This window comes from Phascolarctos cinereus, unplaced genomic scaffold (genome assembly GCF_003287225.1).
Source record: "Phascolarctos cinereus isolate Bilbo 61053 unplaced genomic scaffold, phaCin_HiC Scaffold_1;HRSCAF=81, whole genome shotgun sequence".
NCBI classification, from domain to species: Eukaryota; Metazoa; Chordata; class Mammalia; order Diprotodontia; family Phascolarctidae; genus Phascolarctos; species Phascolarctos cinereus.
In genome coordinates this window covers 219,054,065-219,081,210 of record NW_027555514.1, presented here as the reverse complement: position 1 = coordinate 219,081,210, position 27,146 = coordinate 219,054,065, and the positions used below count along the sequence as shown (strand labels likewise).

The following is a 27,146-nucleotide window of genomic DNA, read 5'->3' as shown; positions in this document are numbered from 1 at the left end:
AGAAACCGAGGGATCTCCTTGACCATGTATTGCCTGGGTTATGATATCCCATGGGATGGATGCATTGAGTCAATCTGTGAATTTTCATTGGTTAGGTTTTGCAAATTTACAATGAGCTAGGCCAGGAATTGAATGTAATGAAGACAGGAGGATAGCATGTCTTTGAAATGTTTCCTATTGCTTTTCTTCATTGCTTTGAGGTAAAACAAATATCAAACTTTATTACCAATTATAACCCAGTTTATGCTACATTGCTATAGGACTCCATTGATGTATCAAAAATCAAACATATAGGCAAGCCAATGGAGGCTACAAAGAGGTGGGTTAAAATAGATGTTGTGTGGTGAGAGCAGAAAGTCAGAGGTGAATATTGCACCGGTCTCCATAAAATGTGAAAAGGCATAGAAAAAGAATTCCAGTGCACTGGGTAGTTCAACAGTGGGTGATCTATGGGAGGCCATGGACAAGATTCCTACAGGATGAGAATATGTAGAGCAATCCCAGGCTGCACTGGTGGAAGGAACGTCCTATGAATGAGATTAAGAATTTATATACACATACATATCACTATGGAAACAAGCCTGGAAGGAACAGAACATGTCAGAGTCTTTGGGAGTGTACGTCGACTGGGATTCCCCTAACATCTGACCTATCCCAGGGAACCCTCCATAGATTTTCCCCACAGTTTGCATCATGGCTATTCTTTAGGTCATGTGAGGAGGAGCAGAAAGAACCAGGGGCCCATTTAGTTGCAGGACTCTCAGTGTTGGAGCACTGTATCTTTTTTTCTTGAGTACTGTGTCTAATGCTATGTTGGCACCTTCTTGTCCCAGTGGACCAGGTCCCATAGCTGTTTATTTACCACTAAAAACAATCTAATGCTGATTAGTGGTAGATTCATTAATTATTTTGAACCTCAATCCCCAAGGAATCTATTATTTGCTCTCTCGTATAATCCCCAAACACCTTTAGCAGACTGAGTGGATAAAATAATTAGGAGGAAAAACTCATCTTCCTGCCAGAACTGTCAGATGTTTTCTTCTGAAATTCACAGAGGCAGGTGTGTACATTGCCTTCCATTCCCAAATCCCAGTTTCCTTTCAGTTCTAGGGCAAGATTTGTGACTTTTAGTTAAAAGTTGGGAGACAGAAGGGTGGCCCCATAACACTAAGTGTCTTTAGATGTGGGAATCAGCCACAGAGATGCCTTTGAGCTTGAGGTTCTAAGGAGCAGATTTAGGGTATGCCCCCAAATGTCCACAGAACTGAGATCTTGAAGCAAATCTGGAAGGAATATCAGAGATCATTCAATATGACTTCCTTATTTATAGGTGAGGAAATTGAGACTCAACAGAGTACATAAGCAATAGCTGCAATTCAAGTCTAGGTGAGCTTCCTAGGAGCTCAATGTGAATGTACTGATGGACTCAATTCATAGGCTAACCAATCCATGGGATGTCTTGACCTAGGCAATAGTTTCACAAAACTGCTGCAACCTGCTTGCACTGCTGTTGCTCTTTGAATCATACCAAGGCCTTTTGGGGTTTTTCTGACTGCTGATGTTTTCTATGAAGCACTGTCACAAAAGTAAGTATGAAAATAGTTTTCACATCACTTGTTTTCTCATTTTGTTTCCACGTAGATTTTACTTGCTTGCCTATTTCCTTCACACAAGAGCATAATGATTAGAGTGGTCTACTTCAAAAATAAAAAATTTATGAAATTAAAAAAAAACCTTACAAAAATATTTTGGTGATTTCAAGGAGAGAGCCAACAGTTATATATGATATATCACAACTTTCAAAAAATTACAAGCTGTTTGCATTTTACATCCTCATTATAGTGGGGTCATGGATATAGCTTTAGGAAGTGTGGATTGTATGTGCCTTTCTGTGATCTGCAGAATATTGGGAAACACCTCTTAGGAAAGATACCACTCACAAACCCTGCTAGGAAACCCACAATTGTAGGGTAATTACATTGTGGGACAAAATTCCCTCATGCAAAAGCATGCACCCTTGAGTTAATGTTGTAATATAGTATTTTTTAAATTGATGTCTTCAACTTAAAAAAACTATTTTGATAACTATTTCAATGTAGTAAGTTTCCACGTATTCCTATGTATTTAAAAACATCACTCTGAGATAGGTCAATAGCTTTTACCAGACTTCCAAAGGCATCCATGACATAAACACTTTTAGAACTCCTGCTCTGAAGTAAATTCGCAGTACTTTCACTTTAGGTTCGGATCTCAAGATATAATGACATGTACTCAGTATAAACTTAACAAATTACCACATTTATTTTACAATGATTAAGAATGATTAAGGCAACATAAATAAAGATGAGAATAATATTCAGTACAGTAAGTAATAATTAAAATCAAGAAAAGGGGGAATAAGAAAAGAAAGGATACATACTCACTAACCAGGCAAGCTCAAATACCTACTAGACTGGGTAGACTGAAGACAGTCAAGAGTACTGGTCAGGGAGGCAATGGAGAGACATCCCGCTCCGACACAAATCAGAGGCCGTGCACATGATCCACCTCTGATCAACAGAGACTCGGCGTCCCTCTCTCTGGCATCAATCAAAGTACTCCAAAAATCCCTTTCCAAATGACCCTTTTATATCTATGTAAACCAGGGAAAAACAATCTTAATATTTTGTTTTGTGTACGTATCCTTGGTGAACTCAGGTCCTGGACATGCCACATTTTAACAAAGGTTGGAGCTTGACCAGAGCCCCAAATACCTTTTTGTTGTGTAAGTCTCCAAGGAGTGATCAGTTCCTTGGAAGTTATACACTTTTCTCAAGAAAAATGTTCCTTGAGATGAATTGCTTTTCCAAGTAACATAGTTTATTGGTTACTTAACGTTCTATCTCCTTGGTATCCTTGGCCATGCATGTTAACTCCAATTTACATTCTTTAGGTCAGGTCATGAGGCGGTTACACAAGGGGACTGGGGAGGATCTCCTGTTTCCCTTACACTTACATAGCAAAATGAACAGATTACAAAGTTTGCATCTGAAAAAAAAAACTCATAACTATTCTAGAGAGAGGAGAGAAACAGAAAAACACAACTAATAAGTGACTTGAATCAAGAACAGGACACTCTCTGAGAATCTGTTCAGTACACCATCAAAGAACTACCACATCCATGTAGGAAGAAAGAGTTCCAGAATGAAAATATCAAGTCATTCACCAGCCAACATAATAATACACCCAGAAAGAACTGACTATTCAGGCATTCAAACTTTATTGCTCATTTACTTGGATTACAAAGGATTAAAGGGTTTAGAGTTAGAAAGGACCTTAGGAATTATCTAGAGAACAATCATGCCATGTAAGAGACAAAGAAAGGGAGACTATGACAGATGCAGTGACTTGTATGAGGTAACTGTTTTTAAAAAGCAGAGCTTGGTTTTGAAACAGTCTTCTGGTTTCTAATGGAGATCTTTTCAGACATAGCAGTTCCCTACAGAATGAGACTCAGCTTCCAAAAATTTTGTCAGAAGAAATTGGGCAGAGATCCTCAGCCAGGATCTTTTCGAGGAATTGAACAGAAAGGGAAAATCTCAGGTCCTCTGGTTAACTAAAAGAGTTGGAAGCATGAATGAATAGCAGTGAGAATTTTATGTAAAAAGAAGCAGAAGGAAGCCAAAGACAATCTACATCTTCTGCAAAAAATTTCTCATGGCCAGCTCTGCTTATCCTCTGAGGTCAGATGTTCCTAACTCTTTCTTGAGGGGATCTCCTAGAAAAGATAGTGGGGAAAGTATATATGGGAGAGCATATATGGATAGACAACATCCAAGTGAAGAGAGCAGAGGAGGGAGGTCCAATCAGCACCAAATCATAATTAAGATTAGCTTGGCTAACAGTTAGAGGTCATGAAGCACTTTCTTCACAGCCGGCCTGGGCAGTAAGACTTGCAAATATTAGAACCCCAATTTAATATAAGAGGAAAGTAGGTTCTGAGGAGCTAAGTGACTTTTGCTTGGCTATGTAGACAGTAAATGTAAGAGTCAGCACATGAACCTAGGTTTTCTGAGGCACCTAGGTGGTGCAGTGGATAGGTGGAACAGATCTAGAGTCAGGAAGACTTGATTTTAAATCTAGTTCTAGACACTTTGGGACCCTGGACAAGTCACTCAATCTCTATTTGCTTCAGTCTCCTCAACTGTAAAATGTAGAGAATAATAGCACCTACCTCCCAGGGTTGTCGTGAAGTTCAAATGAGATCGTTGTGAAGTGCTTAGCACAATGCCTGGCATATAGTAAGTGCTATATAAATATTAGTCATTATTATTATTATTTTTCCTTATAATCCTGACCCCATGTTCAGTTGAGGGAAGGAGGACTGAAGGAAGGCCTTTATGTGGAGGATTTAATAGAAGATTTTGACAAGAGACCATATTTGGAAGAGCAAAAGATTCCTAAGAGATATTGAAATGCTGACAGAGACCCTGGAAGAGTAGAAGTTAATTGTGTCTTTTTTTCCCCACCAACTCCCCTTGCTATCCTCATTTTGTGTCCAACCTTCTCCTCTTTCTTGTGCAGGTCCATCAGAATTGAGAAAATCAGGGATGAGAAATCACACAGGGATAACATTATTCATCCCGCGTGGACTGACAGATGAACCACAGCTACAGGTTTTGCTTTTGATATTTCTGTTTCTCAACTACGTGTCGAGTGTAATTGGGAACCTGACCATCATCACCCTTACCTTGATAGATCCCCATCTGAAAACTTCCATGTATTTTTTTTCTCAGAAACTTCTCCGTCTTAGAAGTCTCATTCACAACTTCCTGTATTCCCAGATACCTCTACAGCATATCAACTGGGGACAATACCATTAGCTATAATGCTTACTTTGCCCAAATATTTTTTGTCATTCTTCATGGAGTAACAGAATTTTTTCTTCTGGCAACTATGTCCTATGATCATTATGTAGCCATCTGCAAACCTTTGCATTACACAACTATTATAAACAGCAAAGTCTGTAACCAGCTTCTGCTGGGTTCTTGGCTATCTGGGCTGATGATTATCCTCCCAGCTCTTAGCCTGGGCCTCTGACTCCAACATTATTGACCATTTTACCTGTGATGTGTTTCCTGTGCTGGAGATTTCATGCACAGATACACAGTTCATAGAAAAGACAGCTTTGATTGATGCAATATTGACACACATCATCACCTTACTCTTCATGATTTGGTCTTATGCCTCCATTGTCAGGACTATTCTGAGATTCCCCTCTGCCCAGCAAAGGCAAAAGGCCTTTTCCACTTGTTCTTCCCACATGATTGTTGTCTCAATCTCTTATGGAAGCTGCATCTTCATGTATGTCAAATCTTCTGCAAATGAAATGTACCTTTGATCAAGGCAGTGTCAGTTCTCATGACTTCTGTTGCTCCTGTGATGAACCCCTTTATTTATACCTTGAGGAACAAACAAATCATACAAGCCTTTAAGGACTTAGTTAAAAAGATTGCAATTTTCACCAAGTGATAAGAGACTTTGGAGCTCAAGAATGACACATGGCAAAGGAAAAGCTGTCCATTATTCTGCAACTCTTTGTCATTTTTCTTGCTTATTATCCTTTACTACAGTTGACAAAGTTTAACTTTATCTTAACTCATTTTGTCATGTCTCCCTTGTTGATAACCATCTCCCCTTCTCCCATTTTATTGGAATTTATGATGCTTTCTGGTATGTCACTCACTTCTCCCTTTAGGTCCCACTGTCCAGTGTAGGTATTCATCTCATCCACTGGCTCACATTGCCCACATTCTTAGACAGATTGATATGATGGATAAAAGGATGGACTTGGAGTCAGGAAGTCCTAGATTCAAATTCTCCAGAAATTTACTGTCTCTGGGGCCCTGGCAAGTCACAGGACCATAGATTTGGAAGAATAAGGGACCTTAGATGTCGTATAGTTTCCCCCTCTCATTTTATAGTTAAGGAAACAGACCAAGAATGATCAAGTGACTTGCCCAAGGTCATCCAAGGTAGTGAATGACAGAGGTAGGATTTCAACCAAGGTCTTTGACTCCAAAACCAATTTTCTTTTCTGCTGTAGTGTTTTGACTCTTTCTAACTCTGGAACCATAATCAAATAAATTCTGCCATTGCTAGAGGAAAAATTATGTTCATTTATAGCCTTGGAGTTCCGCTCTCCACCACTTGGACTTTCTACATCAAAATATTCCTCTGTGGCTACCACTCCCTACATGTGTTGTTTCTTTGCCTGCTAGAATCTAAGCTCTAGAATCTAAGGCAGGATTACCTTGTTTTGTATTTTTTTGTATTTGTATCTCTACTTCTCACAGTGTTCAGTACATAGTAGGTGCTTAATAAATGCTTTTACATTCATTGATTTACTGGGAACAAATGTAGACTCTTTAGGGAGTTATGCAGATTATGTAGGGCTTATTGAAAAGGATCTAACTTGATAGCAATCCCAAATGTGTCTTTCTTCAGGAGGGCCTTAACCATATGTAAAATGGAGGTGGGTGGACTTAATGACTTATAATATTTCTTGCCCTTCTAAATCTATGAAGCTTCAAATCTGCAGAATGGGAGTTTCTCTCTATATCTTGAGTGCATTAAGTAGGGACATGAGAGTTATTTTGCCTCTATTGACACAATTCTGTTTTCTGTGTGAAAAAAACAGAAGCCCTCCTTTTAAAAAATAATATGTATTAGCTTGTTTGTGCTTGCATGATAGAACTGGGGCCTCTTATCTTTTTCTGTAGAGGCCAAGACAAAAGCCAACTTCTGAGGTGCCCTAGCAAGAAGAGTAGAAACACAGCTGATCAAAATCCATTGAACAAAATTCTTTAGTTCACAAATAATAAAACAAATGTAATTTTACATGACTCTGAGGTCTTATGTCATATCTAACAAGTTGGTAAAGACAATAAAGTAGTGTGAGGGGATCCTTGTGAAGACAGGTATGCTAATATTGATGGAACTATAAAATGGTCCAATATTTCAGGAAAACAATTCTATGCTTCAAAAACTTAAACTGTTCATGAACTAGGAGCCATGGATGCCTGTACTGTGCATATATTCTGAAGATGCAAAGGCACAGGGAGCAGCATATATTCTGAGGAATTTTTCATTCCTCAGAGGTTGCCAATTTCCACAATGGGGAAACCAGGCTCCCAGTGCCTCAATTTTACTCCTACCTCATATTCATGATGAACAATTTTATGTTGGGTTCTACTCTGAAGAACCCTCCCCTTTAGTGATCCAGGAGGTTTGGGGTGGGGTGGGGTGGGAATAAAAAAGATACATGATGGAACTTTCTAACTTCAGAGAAGTCAAAGATATCTGATATCTTCTATTTGTCATGATGACATTGTTAACCAGTTACTGAGTAGACCTCTACTAGTTGCTTTAAAAAAAAAAACCAACCTGGTTCCACTTCCAGGAGCCAAGATGGTGGAGTGAAAAGGTAGTCACTTTCACTCTCCCTATCAACCTCTGAAAACCCAGAAAATATCACCCCAGAAAAAAACCCCTGGAACACCTGAACTAGAAGAAAAATGAGGAGCAGCAGTGCAGCAGCCCATCAAATGGGTCTCCCAGTGCCTCAGCAAAAATAAGGGAGGCAGAACTACAAGGGGCCCCTGGTGGATAAGTACCCTGTGGCATTCATCTGAAAGGAGGTGAAGAAAACAACCTAAAGGCTTCCTAAAGCCCTGGCCTTGCTGATTCCAGCCCAACACCAGGTGAGCTGTAGGATCCCTGAAGCCCCCAATTGTGAAGAGATCCTGAAGCCCAGGTGATAGAGCAGGCAAACACCAACACCTGGACCTCGAGTGCCTCAGTGGGGGGGGGAACCGGTGGAAACCAGCTCAGAAAACCACCAGGTGCCTCGGCACTCACGCAAAGGAATCTCCCAGTGCATTAGCAGAAAGAGGGAGACAACACTGCAGGGGCCCCAGGCAGATAAACACCCTGCAGCACCCATCTAAAAGGAGCTGAAGAAAGCTAAAGGAAAGGAAAAGCAGGCAACCTAGAATGCCTGAAAGTTCCAGCCTTGCTGATTCCAGCCCAACACAGGTAAGCTGCCAGAAACCTACAGCCTCCAATTCCAGCATAAGAGGCCCCAGCACACAAAGCCAGTGACCAAGACCTAGGCTCCCAACACAAGAAGCTTGGGTCAGTACCCTCTGTTCCCCAGCAGGAGAGCTCAATCTCTTTAAAGGCCAGGGAATAAAGAAACACCATGAGTAAAAAGAAACGTACCATAGATTCATATTATGAGAAGAGTGAAGATCAAGACAGAAATTCTGAAGAGGACAACATTGTCAACAAACCCACATCTGCAACAACAAAAGGGAATATGAACTGGTCTGAAGCCCAAAAAGCCTTCTTAGAAGAGCTCAAGAAGGATTTTAATAGTCAAATGAGAGAGGTAAAGAGTCCTTCAAAAATACAATTGGCCAATTGGAAAAAAAATACACTGAAGAAAACAAGTCCCTAAAAAACACAATTGGCCAATTGAAGAAGGAAGGACAAAAACTAACAGAAGAGTACACTGAAGAAACAAGTCCCTAAAAACACAATTGGCCAGTTGAAGAAGGAAGTACAAAAACTAACAGAAGAAAACAATCTGTTAAAAACTAGAATTGGACAAATGGAAACTAATGTCTCTATGATATAGCAAGAATCAGTCAAACAAAAAAAAATGAAAAAATAGATGAAAAAAAATACCTCATCAGTAAAACAATGGACCTGGAAAATCGACTCAGGAGAGACAATTTAAAAATTATTGGACTACCTGAAAATCATGATGAAAAAAAGAGCCTGGACAGTATCTTTCAGGAAATCATAAAGGAAAACTGCCCGAAGTCCTAGAACCAGAAGGGAAAATAACCATAGAAAGAATCCACCAATCACCACCTGAAAGAGATCCCAAATTGACAATGCCAAGGAATATAATAGCAAAATTCCAAAATTACCAGATGAAAGAGAAGGTGCTGCAAGCAGCCAGAAAGAAACAATTTAAATATCATGGAACCACAGTCACGATTACACAGGACCTTGCAGCTTCTACATTAAAAGACCAGGGCATGGAACATGATATTCCATAAGGCAAAGGAGCTTGGAATGCAGCCAAGGATCAATTACCCAGCAAAAATGAGCATCATTTTTCAAGGGAGGAGGTGGATATTCAATGAAATAGGAGACTTCCAAACTTTCCTGATAAAAAGACCAGAGCTCAACAAAAAATTTGATCTTCAAGTACAGGACTCAAGAAGGACTTAAAAAGGTAAATGGGACAGAAGGATACAATATGGTGTTAATAAGGGGGGGCTGTTTGAAACCCTACAAGGGAATATGAGACTTGCAACCCTTGAGAACTGTATTGTTATTATACCTTGTTAAAGGAGTATACATAAAGAGGGTGGATATTAGTTGACTTTGATGTAATGATAAAAAAAAATCTAATCAAGTGGGTTAAATGGATCCAAATAAGTGGATCAATCTGATCTTAGAAAATGTACTGAGAAAGGAGGAGGCAGACAAGGGTAAATTACATTACAGGAAAAGACACAAAATCCTATTACAGCAGAGGGAAAGAAGGGAGGGGGGATTGTTTGAACCTTACTCTCATCAGATTTGGCTCAAGAAGGGCATAATATAATCAGTTAGGTATAGAAATCTAACTTGCCCTATAGGCAGTAGGAGGGAAAAGGGGAAAGAAAAGGGAGGGGGAAAGAAGGGAGGGGGAAAGAAGGGGAAGAAAAGGGAAAGGGATAATAAAAGGGGGAAGGGACTGAAGGAGGCGTGGTCAAAAGCAAAACACTAGTGAAGGGGAAAGGAAAAAGGAGAAAGAAAAGCATAAATGGGGGAAAAGGATGGAGAAAAAGACACAGATAGTAATCATAACTGTGAATGTGAATGGGATGAACTCTCCCATAAAACGGAAACGGATTGCAGAATGGATTAAAAACCATAATCCTACAATATGTTGTTTACAGGAAACACATTTGAAAAAGAGTGACACATACAGGGTAAAGGTAAAAGGCTGGAGCAGAATATATTATGTCAGCTGAAGTAAAAAAGCAGGGGTAGCAATCCTGATCTCAGACAAAGCAAAAGCAAAAATAGATCTAATCAAAAGAGATAAGGAAGGAAACTACATCCTGCTAAAAGGCGCCATAGACAATGAAGTAATATCATTACTAAACATATATGCAGCAAATGCTATAGCATCCGAATTCATAGAGGAGAAGTTCAGGGAGTTACAGGAAGAAATAGACAGCAAAACTATACTAGTGGGGGACCTGAACCTCCCCTCTCGCACTAGATAAGTCTAACCACAAAATAAACAAGAAAGAAGTTAAGGAGGTGAATAGAACATTAGAAAAGTTAGGTATGATAGACCTCTGGAGAAAACTGAATGGGGATAGAAAGGAATATACTTTTTTCTCGCAGTACATGGCACATACACAAAAATTAACCGTGTACTAGGGCATAAAATCCTCACAATCCAATGCAGAAAGGCAGAAATATTAAATGCATCCTTTTCAGATCATGATGCAATAAAAATTATATATAATACAGGGCCATGGAAAGATATACTGAAAAATAACTGGAAACTAAAGAATCTAATCCTAAAAAATGATTGAGTCAAACAACAAATCATAAAAACAATAATTTCATTCAAGACAATGAGAATACTGAGACAACATACCAAAAACTATGGGATGCAGCAAAAACAGTTCTTAGGGGAAGTTTTATATCTCTAAATGGTTACATAAATAAAATAGAAAAAGAGGAGATTAATGAATTGGGCATACAACTAAAAAAACTAGAAAAAGAACAAATTAAAAATCCTCAACTAAACACCAAATTAGAAATATTGAAAACCAAAGGAAAAATTAATAAAATTGAAATTAAGAAAACTATTGAACTAATAAATAAAACTAAGAGCTGGTTTTATGAAAAAACCAATAAAATAGATAAGCCTTTGGTTAATTTAATTAAAAAAAGAAAGAAGAAAACCAAATTACTAGTATCAAGAATGAAAAGGGTGAAGCTACCACCAAGGAAGAGGAAATTAAAACAATAATTAGGAATTATTTTGCCCAACTATATGCCAACAAATTTGACAATCTTAGTGAAATGGATACATATTTACAAAAATATAAATTGCCCAGATTAACCAAGAGGAAGTAAAATACTTAAATAACCCCATCTCAGAAAAAGAAATTGAACAAGCCATTGATGAACTCCCTAGGAAAAAATCTCCAGGGCCAGATGGATTTACATGAATTCTATCAAACATTTAAAGAACAATTAATTCCAATACTATATAGACTATTTGGGAAAATAGGTGAAGAAGGAGTCTTACCAAATTCTTTTTATGATACAAATATGGTGTTGATACCTAAACCAGGAAGAGTCAAAATAGAGAAAGAAAATTATAGACCAATTTCTCTAATGAATATAGATGCAAAAATTTTAAACAAAATACTAGCAAGTAGATTGCAGCAACTTATCACAAGAATAATACACTATGACCAGGTAGGATTTATACCAGGAATGCAGGGTTGGTTCAATATTAGGAAAACTATCAGCATCATTGAGCATATCAACAACAAAACCAAGAAACCACATGATCATCTCAATAGATGCAGAAAAAGCTTTTGATAAAATACAACACCCATTCCTATTAAAAACACTAGAAAGCATAGGTATAAATGGAGTCTTCCTTAAAATAATAAATAGCATATATCTAAAACCTTCAGCAAGCATTGTACAGGCTAGAAGCATTTCCAATAAGATCGGGGTGAAACAAGGATGTCCATTATCACCACTGTTATTCAATATTGTACTGGAAACCTTAGCTTTAGCAATAAGAGAAGAAAAAGAAATTGAAGGCATTAGAATAGGCAAAGAAGAAACAAAGCTATCACTCTTTGCAGATGACATGATGATATACTTAGAGAATCCTAGAGAATAAAAAACTACTTGAAATAATAAACAACTTTAGCAAAGTTGCAGGCTATAAAATAAACCCACATAAATCATCAGCATTTCTATATATTACCAACAAAGCCCAACAGCAAGAGATAGAAAGAGAAATCCCATTTAAACTTACTGTAGACATTATAAAATATTTAGGAGTCTACCTCCGAAACAAACCCAGGAACTCTATGAACACAATTACAAAACACTTTTCACACAAATAAAATCAGATCTAAATAATTGGAAAAACATCAGTTGCTCATGGGTAGGCCGAGCTAATATAATAAAAATGACAATCCTACCTAAGCTAATTTACTTATTCAGTGCCATACCAATCAAACTACCAAAAATTATTTTATAGAGTTAGAAAAAATAATAACAAGATTCATTTGGAAAAACAAAAGGTCCAGAATATCAAAGGAACTAATGAAAAGAAATGCAGGGGAAGGTGGCCTAGCAATTCCAGATCTTAAATTGTATTATAAAGCAGCAATCATCAAAACTGCTTGGTACTGGCTAAGAAATAGGGAGGTGGATCAGTGGAATAGGTTAAATATGCAAGACACAGTAGTCAATGACTATAGTAATCTATTATTTGATAAACCCAAAGACCCCAGCTTCTGGGATAAGAACCCACTCTTTGAAAAAAACTGCTGGGAAAACTGGAAAAGAGTATGGCAGAAACTAGGCATAGACCCAAATCTCACACCATATACCAAAATAAAGTCAAAATGGGTTCATGACTTAGATATAAAGGCTGATACCATAAGTAAACTGGGAGAACAAGGAATAGTTTACCTATCAGATCTATGGAGAACAGAAGAATTCATGACCAAACAGGAGATAGAGAACATTATGAAAAAAAATGGATAATTTTGATTACATTAAATTGAAAAGTTTTTTGCACAAACAAAGCCAATGCAACTAAGATTAGAAGGAAGGTAGAAAATTGGGAAAGAATTTTTACAACCAGTCTCTCTGATAAAGGCCTCATTTCTAAAATATATAGAGAATTAAGACAAATTTATAAGAACACAAGCCATTCCCCAATTGATAAATGGTCAAAGGATATGAACAGACAGTTCTCAGATGAAGAAATTAAAGCCATCTATAGTCATATGAAAAAATGCTCTAAATCATTATTGATTAGAGAAATGCAAATCAAAACAACTCTGAGGTACCACATCACACCTATCAGATTGGCCAACATGACAAAACAGGAAAATGATAAATGTTGGAGAAGATGTGGGAAAATTGGAACACTAATACATTGTTGGTGGAGTTGTGAAATGATCCAACCATTTTGGAGAACAATTTGGAACTATGCCCAAAGGGCTACAAAAATGTGCATACCCTTTGATCCAGCAATAGCACTTCTAGGGCTATATCCCAAAGAGATCAAACAAATGGGAAAAGGACCCACATGTACAAAAATATTCATAGCAGCTCTTTTTGTGGTGGCAAAGAATTGGAAATTGAGAGGATGCCCATCAATTGGGGAATGGCTGAGCAAGTTGTGGTATATGAATGTAATGGAATACTATTGTGCTATAAGAAATGATGAACAGGCTGACTTCAGAAAAACCTGGAAAGACTTATATGGTCTGATGCTGAGTGAAGTGAGCAGAACCAAGAGGACTTTGTACATAATAACAGCCAAGTTATGCAATGACTATGATTATTAAACTGAATCCTTCTCAGCATTACAAGGATCTAAGACATCTCCAGAGGCCTTGGGATGGAAAATGCTGTCCACATCCAAAGAAAGAACTATGGAAGTCAAATCACTATCACTTATTTTTACCTTCTGTTGAGTTTTGTTTCATCTTTCTGATGGTTCCTCCTGTTGGTTTTAATTTTTACTTACAACTTCACTAATGTGAAAATATGTTTAATAGATATGTAAATGTAAAGCCTATATCAGATTGTGTGCCATCTTGGGGAGGGTGGGGGGGATGAAGGGGGAGAAAAATTTTCAACTCAAAAGCATATGGAAGTGATTGTTGATAAATCAAAATAAATTAATAATAAAAAAAACCCTGAAAAGTCAAATAGAAGAAATTAGGAGTCATGGAATCATAAAGCTAAAAGAAATCTTAGACATCATCCCATTCAAATCTCATCTTGCAGGGAGGAAATGAAGGACTAGGACCTCTCTCTCTCTCTCTTTCTCTCCCCTCCCATCTCTCATTGGCTCATGACCCCAATTAGAACCATCAAAATGCTGAAAAATGGAAAACAAAATGAAACAAAACCCCCAAAAGCAAATCTAATGGAATACATCTGTATCCCAGGATTAAAAAGGGGAAGGGGAAGAGAATAAATACTTGTATAGCTTTCTAGCTTTAGAGAGTTATCTCACTGGAGCCTCACAACAAATCTGCTAAATGCTGCTATTAACCCCATTTTGCACTTGAGGAAACTGAGGCTGAGAGAGGTTAAATAAGTTGCAAGGGGTCACACAGCTAGTAATTGTCTGAGGCTGGATTTCAACTCATGTTATCATGATTCCAGTCCCAGCACTCTAGCCATTGAACCACAAGCTACTTTTAAAAATGGGGGTATTTTCTCTTCTAAACCTCGAACTATTTCTGTTCAGATGGAATTTACCAGAAAGTCATATCTAGGAAAAACATTAGGTTGGTTTTTTTTCCCACTTGAGATGGCTCTTCCTGTGACTTCTCAAAGAAGATTACAAATAGTGAGAAACAAACTCTTGCAATGTATTATACCTGTTCTGAAAGCCTTTTGGATAGAACTGAACAAATTGTCCCTCATTCCTGGAGTATTCTCTTTACTTAGCTCAGACTCTTTAGAATCTCTGGCTTTCTTCAAGATTCCTCAAATGCAATGTTTTTCAGGAAGACTTTCCTAATCCCTTCAGATGCTAGAACCTTCCTCTCTAAGATTATCTTCCATCTATTCTACATATATCTTATATGCAGCCATTTATTTACATATTATCTCATTAGAATAAGAATTAGAGATTGAGGGTAAGGATTGTTTTCTGCTTTTTTTCCTTCTTTTTGAATCCTCAGCACTTAACTGCCTCGTACCAGGTGATGATAAGTACTGGTGATACCAAGAAAATAGAAAAATAATGCCTACTCTCAAATAGATCACAGCCAGTGAAAATGCTGTTGGGAAATGGATACTTTGTGGGAGAAACAGCATGGAAGCCAGTGTCACTGGATCTCAGAGTCAGTGGAGGGGGATAAAGCATAAGAAGAATGGAAAGTTAAGAAGATTAAAGTGAAGAGCTTAAAAAACCAAACAGAAGATTTATCCTTGATTCTGGGGTTTACAAGGAGCCTTTGAACTATAGTGCAGAGTCTTGAAGTAGGGAGAACAACCACAAGACAATTGTAATGGTCCATGTGATGAGGGCCTGCACCAAAGTAGTGATAGTGTCAGAGGAGAGAAGGGATGTGTTAGGAGAAATGTTGTGAAGGTATATAGACAGGACTTAACAACACATCAGATGAGAGAGAGAAAGGAGATGAGGATGACATCTAGGTTGTAAGTCTGGGTGGCTGTGAGGATGGTGCCTTTAGCAGTAAGAGGGAAGGGTTTGGGGAGAAGAATGATGAATTCAGGTTTGGACATGTTGACTTTAACATGTCTGTGGGACATTCAGTTTCAAGTGTCCATCAGGTCTTTGGAAATGTGAGAATGGAGATCAGGTGAGAAGTTGAGACTGAACAAATCAGCATGCATTGAATCCATGTCTAGTTTTCAGTTTCCTTTTAAATATAATGATCCAAATCTTGTCTTCATGTTTAGATATTCCCTCTGGTTCTTTCCTGGGATCCCTTCTTTTTAATTACTACACTGTGTCTTTTAGTGGTCTCATCAAATATAATATATTCAAGTATCAACTCTGTGCATATGATTCTTGATGCATGTAGACATCCAGTTATCATGTTTCACCTGACCTTGAATCCCACATCTCCCACTGCATGCTGGGTATCTTCAATTGGATGTCCCATAGACATCACAAACTCAACTTTTCCAAAACAGAATTTATTAACTTTCATTACAAAGCTACCCCTCACCTTAACTTCACTGTTTCTGCCAAAGGCCACCACTTTTCTTCTAGTCACCCAGGTTCATAACTAAGGAGCATTTTCAATTCATTATTATCAGTCATTCCTCCATATCCAAAATGGCCAAGTCTTGTTATTTTTTACCTCTGTAATATATTTCCCCTCCATCTCTTTATATCCACTCACACCACAATTACCCTCATTTAGGGCCTTATTATCTGGCACCTGGTCTATTTATAGAGCCACCTAATTAACTATTCTCTTTGTATGCAGCCTTCCCCTCTCCAATTCATTATCCACATAACTTCATAACTTCTAAATTAACATTCTCCAGGTTTGATCACGTCACCCTTCATGGAAAAAATAGTGTCTATTATTATTAAGGTAAATAACAAATTTCTCTTTTTAGCATGTAAAGTCCTTCATATTCTGGCTGTAGTCTATTTTTCTAGTATGACTACACATGATTCATCTTCATTTACTCAATGTTCCAGTCAAACTGGATTGCTACTTGTACCCTATCTAGGCCATTCCATCTTCCAACCTCATACCTTTGCACAAATTGACATCTATGCCTAGACTGCTCTTCCCCTTTACCTCTGGCTCTTGGGGTCTCATCCTCCATTCAGCTATCACATCATCCTCAGCTACAGTGCCACCACTTTGCAGAAGACCTTGTGTGATTCCCTTAGTTGTTAATACTCTCTCTCCCCATAATTATTTTGTTGTTGAGTCATTTCAGGCATTTTAGACTCTTTGTGACCCATTTTGGCCTTTCTTGGTAAAGCAACTGGAGTGGGTTTGCGTTTCTTTCTCCAGCTCATTTTACAGATGAGTAGCTGAAGGAGAAAGGGTTAAGTGACTTGCCCAGAGTCACAGAACTAGTAAATGTCTGAGGCTGGATTTGAACACATGAAGATGAATCTCCCTGATTCCAAGCCAGTGTGCTATCCGCTGTGTCACCTAGCTGCCCCTTCCTCATAATTACATTATATTTACTTTACTTTTCTGTTTATATGTTGTTTCCCCATATAGAATGTAAGCACCTTGAGGACAACAGGTAGTGTTTCATTTTTGTTTCCTAAATTTTTGTTCTCCAAATCTCTTGACGTGTCTGGCATCTTGTACTTGTTTAAGAAATGGCTGTTGAATTCAGTAAATACTTACTGATTGATTGATTGATTGATTGGTGAATTTAATTTTCTTCAGAGATCTAGTTTAGCAATACCCACAAATTTTGGGTTTGTTTTCTTTTTACCATTTTTTAAAAGCATAATAAGTTTTGTTTATTTAGGAAGTTATTAGGTCTTTATTATTTACATTCCTTATATTTAATATTTTATTGGATTTTGGTATGCAATATAAATATTTATTATTTTTGACTTTTCACAATAATATTTCTTTAATTGATTAATTTTTGTAAATGGTACTCAGTAATAGGTATTGCCTTTAATATTCCTATTCAGAAAACAACATAGGTCTCATGCAACTTTTTTTATTTAGCTCTGTTTTCTTTCTCATTATCTTTCAATTAGATTTATTTGGCTCTCAAAGAAAAATATTGAAGTCTACAGTTATTGTCTTACAATCTATATCTTTTTCCATTCAGTTAGTTTTCATTTTTGATGTTAGCGTCATACCATTTAATACATATGCATTTAATAAAATTCTTTGTGATGACTTAAAACATAATGTAGTTTTCCTATATATGATCTTGACCTCGTGAGTGTTTATTGTTATATAGTCTGAAGTTATATATGTAACTGCAGAAAACTTGGAACTGCATTATCTTGAGAAAAGGTTTTTCTAGTTCCTCATTTTCATTATTATTATTATTTGCTTCTTGCATGCAGCAAACTGCTGGATTTTGTTTTCTTATGCTTTTTCTTATCTTTCATTTCATTGGTAAATTTAATCCACTGACATATAAAATTATAATTATTGCTTGTGTTTTCCTCAATATAATATTTTTGCATTAAGTCCCCAACCCCTTCATTTTCTATAAATCAGAATTTGGTTTTATTTTCCTGAAGCATTGGTTAAGCACCAGTGGTTATTTAATTCTTTGGCTGAGTAGAGCTCACTGATTTGTTTATCCAGAATCACCACCTTTGTCCTACTATTTTCATTTAACTTTTCCCAGGTTCTGAATGTCCTGTGTTCCTACCTGTTGCTGATGGTCCTTAAATTATATGTCTTTCCTCCTCCAAACAAAGAAATTCAACATGTATCACACATGCAAAGCATTATTATGTACAAAGCACTATGTTGAAGATGAATAATACTTAGTACCTATCCCAAGTAGTTTCCAATTGTTTGCAGAAAAAGACAGGTATGCAAATAATTTTTAATACAAACTAGAATAAAGTAAGTGCTTAAATGCACAAGAGAGGTACAACTATAGGTTTATAAAAGATCTGAAGAGAGGTAGCTTACTTCTGTTTTGTTAGGTATCAGTGATCATTTTGGAAAATCATGATGGTGTCCTTCCCAGATAGGAAATTGGTCAGATATGGTCACACAGTAGGAATGAATGGCCTATACGAAGAGAATAGGCTTGGAAGAAGAATAAGGAGAGGTAAGAAATAGGCAACAGTTTTGGGTATAAGCAATAAGAATGGACCTTGTTGGACTAGATGATTTCTAAGGTCCCTTTAAAATAGTAGAACTAATTACTCAATGAGTGTCTTATACAGGAATTCCTTATATATATGAACATGAAAGGGTGAGAGAATTTGTTTTAGTGCTTTCAGGTGGGGGGATGGTGGTTTTGCAGGTGAGAGTAGCTAGTGAGGTGCTATGCCATGGCAGGAGTTGACAATCAAAGAAGGGGGGAAGAAGAGAAAAAAAGTATTTTATGACTTGGGTGGTGGATCAATTCTCAATATGAGAGAAAGGAAATGTGAGAAGGTTACAGTGACTGGAGTATGGATAAAGCGTGAATTAGCAAGAGAGATCAAAAAGGGTAATGGAATCCAGGACAGATAGTTAAAAGTTACTCAGATTTTCTCTTATCATTTGGCTTTAGTTTTTATTAGCTCTTTATTGCTTCGAGAGAAAGAAAATCTTTTTGGTTGAGTCCTTAAAAGCTTGTATCACTTGCTTGTTTCTTAGGGCATAGATTAAGGGGTTCATAACAGGGGCAACTGAAGTTGTGAGCACTGACACCACCTTATTCAAAGCCACTCCTTCTTTAGCAGATGGCTTGATATAGATGAAGATGCAGCTGCCATAGGTAATGGAGACAACAATCATGTGGGAGGAACAAGTGGAAAAGGCCTTTTTCCTTTGCTGGGCTGAGGGGAATCTGAGAACTGTCCTGATGATGTGTGCATAGGACAGAAACACTAAGAATAAGGTGACAATGAGTGTCAACACAGCAAAGACCAAAACCATCTTCTCTATGAATTGTATGTCTGAGCATGCAATCTTTATCAGGGGAAATGCATCACAGCCAAAATGATCAACCACATTGGAATCACAGAATTCCATCTGGAAGCCCAGACTAATTGGTGGGAGGATGATCATCAGCCCAGCCAGCCAAGAACTCAGGAGGAGCTGGTTGCAGACTTTACTGTTCATGATGGTTGGGTAGTGCAGAGGTTTGCAGATGGCCACATAGCGATCATAGGACATGGTGGCCAGAAGAAAAAATTCTGTTGCCCCAAGAAGGATGACAAAAAATATTTGAGCAAAGCAAGCATTATAGGTAATGGTATTGTCCCCAGTTGACAAGCTGTAGAGATATCTGGGAATATAGGCAGTTGTGAAAGCCACTTCTACAAAGGAAAAGTTTCGGAGGAAGAAATACATGGGTGTCTTAAGTTGTGCATCCATCAAGGTGAGGGTGATGATAGTCAGGTTCCCAATGATAGTCAAAACATATGTGAAAAAGAGAAAGAGGAAAATCAGAACCTTTAGCTGTGGATCATCTGTTAGTCCTTGAAGGAAAATAACATTATCCCTGTATGGTTTCTCATTCCTGATTTCTGATGGATCTGTGTGTAAAAGAATAGAAAGAGAGAGATTAGATCTGAGGAGGAGAGTGACAAAATGTATTAGCTCTGGGAATTAGAGTGAAAAGCCATGAAAGTTATCACTGGACCTTCATCTTACTTGATAAAAAGCAACATCACTGAGGTGTTAAGCATTTCTCATCTATAAATTAGAGAAAATAAACAGTGGGTTTGTTTAAAGATCATTATTATTATTTAACAATATTCTGTCCTCTTCTTGTCTAGATATTAGTCTGTTTTTTAAAAAAATTTTGTTAGGCAATGGAGTTGTGACTTGCCCAGGGTCACCCAGCTAGTAAGTGTTATGTGTCTGAGGCTGGATTTGAACTCAGGTCCTCCTGAATCCAGGCCCAGTGTTCTATCCACTGTGCCACCTAGCTGGCCCCCTCTCTTGTCTAGATTCTCTATCTACATTCATCCATTCCATATATCTTCATGGATAACATCATTTGCATTTCAATGCTCTTAAAAATCTTCTTACTAATTTTCGTTCAAAGCCTAACCACTGAATACTTAAATAACCCTTTCTCAGGAAAATAAATTGAACAAGCAAGAAATGGGCTACCCAAGAAAAAATCCCCAGGACCAGATGGATTTACAAGTGAATTCTACCAAATACTTAAAGAACAATTAATTCCAATGGTATTTAGAAAACAAAACTATTTTGAAAAATAGCCAAAGAAGGAGAAAAGCAAATTCCTTCTTTGACACAAATATCATGAAAAGCAAAAATATGAAGAAAACTATAGACCAATTTCCTTAAGGAATATGCAAAAATGATTCAAAATAGTAATTCAAATACTAGCAAAGAGATTGCAGCAATTATATGATCAGGTGAGATTTATACCAGGAATTCTAGGAAAACTGTCAGCATAATTGACCAGTTCAATAACAAAAAAATAACCAATCACATGATTATCTCAGTAGATGCAGAAAAACCTTTTGACAAAATATGACTCCCATTCCTACTACTAGAAGGCTTAGGAATAAATGGAGCTTTCCTTGAATAATAAGTAGTATGTAGCTAAAACCATCACCAAGTTGTACCTATAGTGGGGATAAACTAGAAGCTTTCCCTAAAATTTGTTGAAAAAATGAACAACTTTAGAAAAGTTGCAGGACATACAATAAACCCACACAAATCATCAGCATTTTTATGTATTCCCAACAAAGTCCAGCAGGAAGAGATAGTAAGAAAAATTCCATTTAAAATAACTGCAGATAATATAAAATGCTTGGAGGTCTACCTACCAAGACAAACCCAGGAACTACATTAACACAATTACAAAACACTTCACACCCATAGATATCTGAACAACTGGAGAAATATTAATTGTTCATGGGCAAGTTAAGCCAATATAATTAAAATGACAATTCTACCTAAATTAATTTATTTAATCAATACCAAATGAATAAAACTTCCAAAGAATTATTTTATAGAGCTAGAAAAAATTTAAAAAAATTCATCTGAAAGAATGAAAGATCAAGAATATCAAGGAGAATAATTAAAAAATATGAAGGAAGGCAGCCTACCAGTACCAGATTTCAAAGTGTATTACAAGGTGATAATCATCAAAGCAATCTGCTACTGGATTATAAGTAGAGTGGTGGATCAGTGGAATAGATTATGTACAAAATACACAGTAATAGGTGACTGTAGCAATTTAGTATTTGATAAACTGAAACATCCAAAATTTTGGGCAAGAACTCACTATTTGACAAAAATTGCTAGGAAGACTGGAAATCAGTTTAGCAAAAACTAGACCAAAACCTCATACTGTTTACCAAGATAGGGACAAAATGGGCACATGATTTAGACATAAATGATGATATTATGAGCAAATTATGGGAACATGGAAAATTTTAACCTTTCAGATCTGTGGTTAAGGGAAGAACATGTGACCAAAATGTAGGCAGAGATGATCATGGGAAATAATATGGATAATTTTAATTATATGAAATTAAAAAGGTTTTGCACAAATAAAACTAATACAACCAAGATTAGAAGGAAAACAAAAAACTGGAGAAGTTTTTTTTTTTTCAGCAAGTTTTTCTGATAAAGGTCTCATTTCTCAAATATATTGGTAACAGTCAAATTTATAAAAATAAGAGCCATTACTTAATTCTTAAATGGTCAAAGGATATGAACAGTTTTCAGAAGAAGAAATCAAAGCTCTCTGCAGTGAAAAAATGTTCTAAATCACTATTGATTAGAGAAGTGCAAATTAAAACAACCCTGAGGTACCATCTTATGCCTATCAGATCGGCTAATATGACAGAAAGGAAAATGACAAATGTTGGGGGTGATGTGGGAAAATTGGAACACTAATGCACTGTTGGTGAAGCTATGAACTGGCCCAAGAATTCTGCAGAACAATTTGGAACTATGCTCAATGGGCTTTAAAACTGTCCATATCACTACCAGGTCTGTTTCCTAAAGAAATTAAAGAAAAAGGAAAAAAAACTTACATATACAAAATTTTTTATAGTGGCTCTTTTTATGGTAGCAAAGAACTGGAAATTGAGAGGATGCCATTCAATTGGGCAATGGCTGAACAAGTTGTGGTATATGATTGTGATGGAATACTGTTGTCCTATAAGAAATAATGAGCAGAATGATTTCAGAAAAACCTGGGAAAACTTGTAGACTAATGCAAATGGAAATGAGCAGAAGCCAAAGAACATTGTATATAGCAACAACAATATTGTAATGATGATCAGCTGTGAGAGACTTAGCTACTCTAATCAAAACCATGATAAAAGACAATTCCAAAGACTTTTGATGAAAAATGCTATCCACCTTCAAAGAAAGAATTGATGAACTCTGAGTGCAGATTGAAATATAGTTTTTTCACTTTATTTTTCTTGCTTTTTATTTTGCAACATGGCTAATATAAAAATATGCTCTGCATTATTATAATATCATATTATAATAATAGCATATTCCCACTCCCTCATACTTTCCCAGTCTTCTGAATATCTGCGTACCAATGCACAAAGTCATTCTCCGTCCTTAGTTTCCTCCTCCCTTACTCCTCTCCCCCTCAATCCTCCTGATAACCAATGTCCTACTCAGGATCTACCTGCCCCTTCTGCTATGTTTTCTGTAATATCTACTCCATATAGCACATTTGCTTTCATCTTGAGCCTTTTTTCTTTCTCACTATTTTCTGACCCTCATTGAGATCTGGCTCTTTTTTGATAACAGTGCTTAGCTTGCTACACTGTCCAGTGTACTTTCAAGCACACCCCTGATATCTATTGATAGAGTTTCCTCACCAGGAAACTCTCTGACTCGTGGTGGAAGATTTGAAATACTTCTTCCTCTTAATCATCATTTCCAGACTCTCCCTTTACCATCATCACTTAGCAACTTCTCCTTTGATGTTCATGGTATTTAAATTTATCACCCAGTCCACATATTGGTGATCAAGTTCAATTGATCCCCAGAGCATCTTTCCTCAATGAGTTCAGTACATGGCTTAGAGCCTTTCCCTCTCCTGCAACTCCTGTCCTCATACTTTGGGATTTCAACATGCATTTCGATGTTCCCTCAAATACCATAACTTCTCAGTCCCTCAATCTATATAATTGTCATGATTTACTCCTCTGCTCCATCTAAGCCACACACAGTGATGATCATACCCTTGATCTTGTCAACTTAAATATTCCATTTCCATGTTTATAAACTCTAAAATTATTTTATCTGTTCATAATCATTCCATTTTCCTATACCTTATGACCCCTAACCCCATTCTTCATCTGCATCATGACCTCCCATCTTTCCACTTCTCAATCTTCAGCAGGCCATCATGACCCCTAACCCCATTCTTCTGCATCATGACCTCCCATCTTTCCACTTCTCAATTCTTCAGCAGGCCATCACTCCTGTTGTAACTAAATTGCTTTTCCTTTCAAAACCTTGCAGAATCAACTCCTCTCTTTAAGAGCTCCCTCTTCTCTCCTCCTGTAATATAATTCATACATCTTCTATTATCTTCTCTTTCACTCCTGTGTTACATGAAGAAGTGACCCTTCTCTTTACCAAGGTCAGTACCTCCACATGTACCCTCTATTTCTTCTTCTCATCTTTTGCAGTATATTACTCCCTGTATCATGTTCCCTCTATGCTGGCTTTTTCCCTGTTGTCTACAAACAACCCATGTCTCTTCCATCCTTAAGAAGCCCCACTTTATCTGATCATCCCCACTAGCTACCACCTTATATTCCTCTTCACTAGCTTCTTAATCTCTCAATTCCTTGAAAAAGCCAACTTTACTTCATGCTCCCACTACTTCCCCTCTCATTTCACTCTTTTTGGCATCTAGTTTCCAAGCCAACATTCACTTGAATCTTCTTTCTCTGAAGTTATCAGTGATCTTTTAAATGCCAAATCTAATCATCTTTCCTCAGTCCCAATCCTTCTTGATCTATCTGTAGCCTTTGACATTGTCAATCACAGTCTCCTTCTGGATGGGGTATAGGGTGTGTTCAGGAAGGACCTCTGGTGTGAAAGCTGCTGAGAGCTTTTCAGGATTGCTTCCACTTTTGGTGTCCACCTGATCCACCTAATTGTCACCTGTGGCTCCAAGAAGCTGTAGCATGCACAGTGGTCACATCCTGGTAAACCATTTTGGCAGATGGGCTAAACCAGGTTAAGAGTAACCATGGAGTGCTGTCAGTGAGTTAGGGGGAATGTCTCCTTAAGCATGTGAAGACTTCTCCTGGTGGAATGGATGGATAAGAAAAATTTGTTCCAATGGTCACGAAGGCAGCTGAAGCAGGTGTTGTGGAGTGCTTAGAGCTTGGTTAGACAGAGGATGCCAAGGTTATCCACTGCATCTTGACCCATCACCAGCCATCTTGACGATGTCCTGCCACTGGACTGTGATGACTCAGGAAGAGAGAATGAGGCCAATGACTTCATGCAACTCTGCCTCACTTAAATCCAATTTATGCATGAATCAAAGACATCACCCTTACCACTTTTCCATTTTTACCTATCTCAAAGTCCTGTGGTAACAGGCAAGTGATGAAGTAGGAGGTGTGGATAAGTGGGAGCTGTAGTCACAACCCTGAATGCAGGCAGCCCAGGCCATAGGGTTGTCTTCTCACTGGAAGCAGCAGTGGGATTTGGCAGCCTCCTGGGTGTCTCAGCAGCCTTTTAAAGATCTCATTGCTCATCTCCTACTGTGAGGAAGGGACTAGAAAAAGTTCCCTAAAAATTGTCTGCTTACAAAACCCTGGCCTAATTACTGTGTCAGATGGAGATCCTACCCTGTGATTGAAGCACAAAAAAATGAACAAAAACTTCTGCAAAGATGATTCTACTTTGGAATTAATTGTGTGACATGGGAGACACTGGCACAGCACCACCCAGTATGGCATGCCCTTATCAGAGATAGTGCTGTGCTCTATGAGCAAAGGAGAATTAAAGTAGCTCAGAAAAAAACATGAGATGCACAGATTTAGAGAATCTACCCCAAATATTCACATGAGCTATTTGTGCACGTTCTGAGATCGTATTGTTCTGATCAGTCACAGTTGGACACAGTGTAATTTGACTCTAACATAGTGATGTCATTTTGGTTGTCTTTGAGAACAAAGTACAACAACCTCCTAAATACCCTCTTTTTCCTAGCTTTTTAAACACTGATTTATATTGGTTTTCCTCTTACCTATTTTAACTGGTTTTTCTCACTTTCCATTGTGGCAAAGGATCATGGACCCCTTTTGGCATTCTGGGGATGTCTATGAACCAATTCTCTAAATAATTTTTAATGCATAAATTAAATCATGCGATTATTATTACAAAGGAAAACAATTATATTGAAATAATTTCCCCATCTAAGTTCAGAGACTCCCTTAAATCTATCCATAAGCCCATTGGGGGGGTCTGTGAACCCCAAATTAAGAACTTGTATTTGTATTATATCTCTCTCTCTCTCTCTCTCTCTCTCTCTCTCTCTTTTGGTTAGGTAATGGGATTAAATAACTTGCCTAGAGTCACACAGCTAGTAAGCGTTATGTGTCTGAGGTCAGATTTGAACTCAGGTCCTTCTGAATCCAGGGCCAGTGTTCTGTTTAGTGCACCACCTAGCTGCCCCTGTGTTATCTCTCTTAGTGATCACACCACTCCCCATGGTTCAACTATCCTCTCTAGACAGATGATTCCCAGATCTACATATTGAGCCTTAATCTCACCCTTGATCTTCAGTTCCACAACACCCCCTTTTGGACATCTCAAACTGAATGCCCTACAGATATTTCAAGCTCAACATGTCCAAGTCAAGCCTTATCATATTTCCACCCAAATTCTCCCCTTCTTCCCGGCTTTCCTAAAACTGTCAAGGACATCACTATTCTCCCAATAAGCCAGGCTGGCAACCTTGGTTTCAGCCTCAATTTTTCACTAGCACTCCCCCTATGTATCCAACTGTTACCAAGTCTCATTCACATCTCCCACATATGCCTGATCTCTCCTCCGACACTGCCATCACCCTGATACAAGTGCTCATTTGCTGACACTTGGACACTGCAGTAACTTTCAAGTTGGTCTTTCTGAGTCGTCTCTCCCCACTCCAATCCATCCTCCATTCAACTACTAAGTGATTTTCCTAAAGCACAGTTCCCTCCCTTTCCTTGTTCTTCCCCCACTCAGTAAACTCCAGTGACTTCCTATTGCCTCAAAGATCAAATAGAAAATCCTCTCTTTGACTTTGGAAGACCTTCATAACCCAGCCCCTTATTTTATTTTTAGTCTTCTTACTCCCATCCTGCATATTCTCCAGTCCAGCTATACTATTATACTCGTTCCTTTTAAACAACAAGCCTCCTGTTTCCCTATTCCATGATTGTTCCCCATTCCTGGAATGCATCCACCTCTTCCACTATGAACTTTGGATCTCTCATTCTATTGGAACAAACTTTTCTTTTGCTAAATCTGCTCTTCTCAAGCTGTTTCTCTATCTTTACAATTAGGGAAACCTGATTCCTCCCAAAATACACTGCATTCCTGGTCACCCTCTTTCCCTCTGGATTCATTGATATCTCCCAATACACTTGTACGGGAGAGGTTAACATGCTTCTT

The 27,146-nt window shown here is 37.7% G+C and overlaps 1 protein-coding gene and 1 pseudogene across 1 annotated transcript; one reads left to right on the top strand and one right to left on the bottom strand.

Moving 5' to 3' along the window:
* The first annotated feature begins 4,589 nt into the window (after positions 1-4,589).
* On the top strand, positions 4,590-5,511 carry LOC110211095 (olfactory receptor 6C2-like; annotated as a pseudogene).
* Positions 5,512-19,082: 13,571 nt separating this feature from the next.
* LOC110211087 (olfactory receptor 6C2-like) lies at positions 19,083-20,020 on the bottom strand. The gene is given in 2 exon segments (XM_020990280.2): positions 19,083-19,997; positions 20,000-20,020. Coding segments are annotated over 2 exon segments (936 nt in total).
* Between the last annotated feature and the right edge of the window lie 7,126 nt (positions 20,021-27,146).